General features: G+C 40.6%; 1 protein-coding gene across 1 annotated transcript; it reads right to left on the bottom strand.

The window, feature by feature from the left end:
• Positions 1 to 5,058, bottom strand: LOC136205430 (uncharacterized). Its single transcript, XM_065996016.1, has 3 exons — positions 4,673 to 5,058; positions 2,344 to 4,306; positions 1 to 761 (listed from the first exon to the last, which is right to left on the bottom strand). The coding sequence occupies exons 2-3, from the start codon at positions 3,934 to 3,936 to the stop codon at positions 375 to 377; spliced, it is 1,980 nt and encodes a 659-aa protein (XP_065852088.1). The 5' UTR covers positions 3,937 to 4,306; positions 4,673 to 5,058; the 3' UTR covers positions 1 to 374.
• Between the last annotated feature and the right edge of the window lie 1,919 nt (positions 5,059 to 6,977).

Raw genomic sequence — 6,977 nt, 5'->3', positions numbered from 1 at the left:
AAAAAAAATGCAATAATTTCTTCATTCCAAATTTCCATAACAAAAAGGAAAACAAATCACCCAATTGTAATTTTGATAATCAACTGATTTTGATACAAAGATTAATGTCTAATCATACTAAAATATTGGAGGGAAAAAACGGAAACTTTGCTCCTCTTCAATTTCACATCACATACACAATATAACAGCAGGAGACACAACAACTGACTGACTGATTGACTGCACGCCTAACACATATCTCGTAAAATCATCCCGTGTGTGACCGACCATAAATAAGAATGAATAAAGGTCAGATGTGCATATGCAGTTAACTTCTCTTCCCTTGAATAGGATTTTCAAGATTTTTTACTTTACCTTTAGGGTAGTTAATTCAGTTATTCTTCCACATCTTCACTCAAATGATTCGTTGTACCATCAGCACCTCTAGCTGCTGTCTGTTTCCTATGTTTCTTGGTCTTTGATTTCTTCGCCTTCATCCGTCGTTTCTTTTCATTTGCATCAACCCATGTATAATCTGATGGTATGTGGAATGGATCAACCTCGTCTTTGTACCTGTGACTATCACCATCACTCGACTGTCCACCGCGACTCCCTTTCATCCATGAAATCCATGACGTGGACCCTTCTGATTCCTTGAACTTGGAATCCTGGAAATGTGCTGGGCTAGAGAGAGGGGTTGAAAACTCCTCCACCGGCTGAAGCTCCTCGAATTTTGTAAAAGTAACAAGAACTCTAATAGTTGGGACAATGGGGATGGCAACCTGCATTTAGAGAGAAAAAAAAGGATATGGCTTCCGGATCTCGGTAATTGAATAAAATGAATTCAATTTGTATATCACATGCGAGTGGGTTATTATAATGACACTATACTTCGCAATATACCAGTCGGAATACCAAGTCATAACATCACATTTTTTACCTTCCTTATCATATTTCAGTTGACATCCAAGCAGGAAAAGAAGACAGAATAATTTTCATGTTCATGGAGCTTGCTGTTGCTAATAAGTCAACAAGAATGGCATATAGTTACTGATCTTCAATAATAAACTTCACAATACAATTACTACATATCATATGACACCAATTCCAGACTCAAGCGCATATCTATCTAATCAAGTTAGTTCTGCAAGCTATTAGTTCTCCAGATAGCAATTGGTTTTTTTTTATCTTTGTTAATTCCTCTACATAGGCATTAGAAACATTTTTAGTTGACTGTTCCTTCAATTTCTTAGGTATTGCACATCTGCCAATAAGCCAATAGGGTGCATGTGATGTGTCACCACAAATATCAATGCAAGTCAAGAAGCAGCACTTGGCCCTCTGAAGAATGGTTTGAACACAGCAAAGCCCCAGATACATCCCAATTATAGGGCAAGGCCTCTAGCACTACGCCAACAGGATATAATGCACGTCTTACTTTTAACTACTTTTATTAATCAAATTACTGCTTATTCAGCTCCAAAATACAATTTGCTTTCACATTTGCAGATAATCCTTAAATGTGAATAAATAGCAAGTCAGTCAAAGCATTTTCTGCACATAAGATTTTGCATAGCGAGAAAATGAGTTTTCCAGGCACCTAAATAGTCCAAAGGCTGACTACTCTGTAGGCTTATTAACTACCACCAACAATCTTGTACCTCCAATAACAAAATATATCCCATTATTAGCACGCCCAACTACATACAACTTCCTACTTTTGCTATTAAACCATATTCTTATATATTTGTACATACCACTTATGATGTTGTATTGCTCTATTCTCAGAGTTATAACTTTCTCAATATTATAAATCCATGATACACATGATATACTAAAAAGATAAGCCTATATGCTGCATGCAACTATAGGTGAATTCATGAAAGGCAGTATCTTTAAGATTGATATGTTAAAATATGTTATAAATAAATATAGTTTTCTACATCTTATAAGAGACAAAAGTACAGGTAATAGGAGATTTAGCTTATGATGCATTAATACCAAGCCAAACTAGGTTATATTAGGCTTTTCTTCGGTATCCTCACAAACAAAAGCACACATGAAGAATAAAGCCTATGTGATATCACCCAACCCAATTAAACAAAATAACTATGCAGAACAAGCCAATAAATGGTGCATTTAAAGCATAGAGTTAGCTGTTTTTTAGTAATGCCTAGCATTTATCCTGCTATGTATTTCTGTTTGATTGGTTGATGAATCTAATGGATGAATATTAAACTTCATTAAGAATATATATACACACACACTAAGAAAACACCAGTAGATGACAATGATGAAGAAATTGATAGATGAGTGCAGCCAGCATGGCAATAAACTAGCACAAGAGAAGATATCTCAGATTACCTTGACAGGAAATGTTCCGGTTGGTAGCTTGGTTGTCAAAAGCTCCCTAAGTCTCCTAATGGCCTTTACTTTGTTGGCTAATATATCTAGTAAAGGCAGGAGCTCTTCAGTTTTTAAGGGAAAATCTGGTGTCAACCACAAGACAGGTCTTAAACCTTTCTTGTACTCACTCTCATGCTTAGCCTCAGCACCTACCCCTTTCTTCTTTTTCTTCTTGCTTCCTTTATCCTTTCCCTTTTTGCCATCCCCCTCCTCCCTAGATAGTTCAGATGATGATTTTTGCTGATCAACTGATTTTTGAGGCCCACCTTCAGGTGCCAACTTCGAGAACTTCTTCAGGATCTTTGAATCTTCAGCATCATCATTATTGTTCTTTGAACCTTTGTTCTTCCAACCAAACCAACTCTTTTTTTCTTTAACGGAACCATTGGATTCCCCATTTTCATAGGACACTCCTGAACCATTTTCTTGGTACTCAATAACCCCAGGGTCCTCATCCTCGCCAAGGCCATCTGAGTTCCCCATACGAAGTGCAGAATCCAACTGCTTCCTCTCTTCAGCCGTCAATACATCATCAAACTCATCATTCTCCCCACCATTCGCTAACCTTTCTTCATCATCCACGGCAAAAAGCTCCTCATCAGTCATTGCACCAGGAACCCGCCTAGATTTCACACTCACCATTACATGAAGCATATCATATACTTTGGCCTTCCAACTACCAACCATCTCTGTTCTCTCTTGTCTCCTCCAATTCAAATGAGGAACAAGTTCTGCCTGAGTAACATCAATGCCTGGCCTATACATATTAGTTTGAGACATTAAAGTCACTTCATGGGCAACTTCTGCTTCTGTAGGTTGGGCACCAGCCCCCTCCAAAGCGTTAGTAACTTCTTTTTCCTTGTGTGCAAGAACAATCAAGGAACCTGGAGGCAAGGACATGTTACCATCCTCTGAGATGTATCCGTCACCTAAGAATAGAAATGTTTGCTCTGACCTCTGAATGCGAAAGCCATCAAAACCAGCAAGTGTCATATCAGCACGGAGATTAGAGCCCCGCTTCCAAATACGGTATGTATCAGATGGAGCAATTCGGCCAATAAATGGAATAACTGAACTCTCAAAATGAAAAGTTATCTCCATGTAAAAGTCTCGAATACGAGCTGCTGAGGCAACAATTCGTGGAAGCCTGCGACACCATTTTGCCCATGCAAGAGGCTGGTAATGCCGAGCAATTATCATTGCAATTTGCTCTTCTCTTGTGCAGACTGCTTCTTGAAGAGCACTCCAACCATTCTCATTCTGCAGGCTCCAATCAGCACCAGCCGCCATCAAAATCTCTGCAGAGATAGGGTCCCGCAATCTAACAGCAAGATGCAAAGGAGTCTCACGTCCAGGAACATCTCGACGATCAATGACAGAAGAGACAGCATCAGCTCGTTCCTCAGAAGCAATAGACTCTTCTTCTGAATTAACTTCACCAGCCTTGGGAAGCCGTGGGAGGGCTGAAATAATGCGCCTAAGTGTTCCATAATCACGGCGTGCAACTGCAGCATGAGCAGGACTGTGGACATACTTGGAAATATCTTCCATTGATCCCCTCTCTTTCTATTTCTCTCCCTGTCTCTAAGCTATGAAGCTTGTCCCATTTTTTGCAAGTATACTTTCACATAAATATTCTAGGACTTCATTCAGAGGAAACCACCCACTTAAGATCAGGGCTTCTACTATTCAATCCTATTATGCAATGAAAAACAACTTCAAAGCTTCCTCAAAATTCAAATTATACCCAAATGACACAGATCAACAACTATCATCAACTTTGAATACAAACAAACTACATAAGATGGTGATAATCTATTTGGATCAATATTCCCAAAATTTCTTCCTTTTATCAGCATCCCACTTCAATCAAGTGATCTAAAGCTCCACTAGGATGGAATCAAACTTCCACAGCTCAAATCTGAAATGAGAAAAGAATAAACAAGAAAAAATTCAAAAAAAAAAAAAAAATACAATTTACTAGAAACACGTCTAGCGTAGCCATTCAACAAAGTATTGCATGACAGAATTTCCAATTAAAATGCAAGAGTGAAGAGAGGGGGAAATATTTATAAACATTATGCCTGTATGTTTTACTTGTTTTAACAAAAAACAACCGCCAAGCAACTAAATCCCAGCACAACTAACTAAACTACTTTTCATTTCCCACTCAAACACAAAATACGAAAAAAATAAAATAAAGCAAAAGATCCCAAAATTTAGCTTATGCTGTGGTTCTCTTTCTAATGATATACTCAGCAACTACACAGACAATTAAGCAAATTACCTGAGAAAAGGGGCAAGTAGTTGCCGAAATCCGACCCGATCGTGGCGTTTGTTACTTAAAATTGTAAGGGGCAGAGGGGATAGGAAAGAGTAACAAGAAGAGAAAGAGAAGAGTGAAGGGGATGGGATGGGATCTGACGGTGAGGATGGTTTCTGGCAATTAATGCTGACAAGACGATGGTGTGACGTGACCTAACTCGGGAATGACTCGGTCCCAAACTCAGATCTCTTCTCCGTCACTTTCTTCCTCCCACTCCCAGTGTCCGTATCTCTCTCCGTCGCCGTTCTTCTTTAGTCCCTCTTTCTCTATCTATCTATCTATCTGGCTTATGCTTATGCTTGCATTGCTATCTCTGCATTTTCTTTTTTAATTTTTCTTTTCAGGTTATGTCCCCTCACTTTTCTGGCCTTTTTTTTCTTAACCATCCGCTACCAAAGCACCCTTTTTGTTATCATAATTTACAACTATGCCATTGTAGTCAGTTTCGAGTTACTGCTGTTGTGCGTATAATATACAATAAATACTTATTTAATTTTCGTGGGCGACTATATACCGCACTAAAATTCCGGTTCACCGCTCTGTATTGACCTTTTTGCCCTTCTCATTATTTCAAACATAAGTTTTGAAATTCCAAATCCTCTCAACATCTTTTCCATTCTAAAAAAAACCGACCAAAAACGAGATGGCACGAAGAGGAGGCATCGGCAAAGGATACATGGTATTACGGTAAGTATTTCCATAAAAAAAATTATCAAAATCGTGAGTAATCGGGCCGAAATTCGGGATTAAAATCCCAGAAATTCGCCAAGGCAGGCGCCGGAATCCATCTCCGCCTACGGTGGAACGCATGAACTATGCGTTCCACCGTAGGTGGAGATGCATAGTGTCGAGCGATCCACCTTAGGGTGGATCGCACGGCGCACGCGCTCCACCGTAAGGCGGAGCGCGCGGCGCATGCGATCCACCTTAGGGTGGATCGCTCGACGTACGCGTTCCACTTAAGGTGGAACGCGTACAACGCATGCGCTCCACCTTATGGTGGGGCGCATGCGCCACCCGTTTGGCCTAAGGGCCAAACATTTGCGGCGCACTGGTCGGCCCTAAGGCCGACTGGTGCGCCGCACCCGTTTGGCCCTTAGGGCAGGTGGTGTAAACCACCCGCCCAGGTCAAAAAGGGGCAAATTTTGAATTTTTTTCAAAAAAAATTGCACGGACCGGGCGTAGGCAAACCCGAACGTATAGAAAAAAAAAATTATGTTAAATTGAATATACCTTATAAATAAATAATATTACAGGATAAGGAGGGAGCTGACCCTAGACGCACGTCTTCACGTCCTGTTACTGCATCTGCTCGGCGGGACCGGGAGGAGCAGCAGCGGTTTATGGCGGACGCCCGGCGGGCACATGCTGCACAGGCGGAGCGTGCTGAGGGACGGGATGAGGCGGCTGGTATAGACATGGACGGGGATGCTTCTATGCATCGTCCTAGTGCTGATACTATCCCCATAGATCGTGGCGTTGTGACGAGGGGTCGAGACGGACGATTTTCTTCTACAGCAGCATCTTCTTCTGGTAAGAGAAATTAAAAAATGTGTTTATTTGTATTTGTGTTAATCGTGATTATTGAAAAATATACTAAAAAATTAATGTCTACCGTTTGCTGTAATTTCAGGTAGCAGCAAGCGATCGAGGAGTGTAGAGGATGACTGGGTTGTGAAGGACCCCGTCCCCGGGGGTCCATTTGATGGTGCTGTGATCCCGAGCTTTTTGGGACATATTGCATGTGCTATATGGGCCGGTCAGGACGACATAAACTGCATAAACTGTAAAAATACATTAGAACGACATAAACTGAAAAAAGACATTACAACGACATAAACCGGAAAAAAAGACATTAGTCACTATCTTCTTCGTACACCTGAATGTTTGGTGAAGATGTCGCTGGTACACCTGACTGTATTGCAAGGTATATCTCTTTCTCCTCTGCAATATTCGTCTCATATTCCACAGGAAAAATGTTCCATGGAGCATTTCCTCTATTTCTTGGCCAAGCTCGTCCTGGCAGGTAATCGTTCTTTGAAGCGCTGATACTTTGTAGTACTCGAACCTCTAATTTATAGCGATCCCAAATTTTCACGATCGAGTAAGGATAAGTTCGATGAACCTCATGAGAAATTTCAGACTCTGTCCATCTTAAAAAGATGATGGAGTTGAAATTTTTTTTAGGGATGATTCCCCTCTGATTATCACGCAATAGTCTGGCGAACATAGCTTTCCAGTCATCAATAGGCATAAACCACTTCAG

This window comes from Euphorbia lathyris, chromosome 9 (genome assembly GCF_963576675.1).
Source record: "Euphorbia lathyris chromosome 9, ddEupLath1.1, whole genome shotgun sequence".
NCBI lineage: Eukaryota > Viridiplantae > Streptophyta > Magnoliopsida > Malpighiales > Euphorbiaceae > Euphorbia > Euphorbia lathyris.
Note: the sequence above shows the minus strand (reverse complement) of the source record. Positions and strands in the feature narration are given on the sequence as shown.

Coding starts and splice junctions, on each gene's coding strand:
- LOC136205430 (XM_065996016.1), bottom strand. CDS start 3,936: ATGGAAGATATTTCCAAGTATGTCCACAGTCCTGCTCATGCTGCAGTT. Junction 762..2,343: donor CCGGAACATTTCCTGTCAAG/GTAATCTGAGAT, acceptor CTCTAAATGCAG/GTTGCCATCCCCATTGTCCC.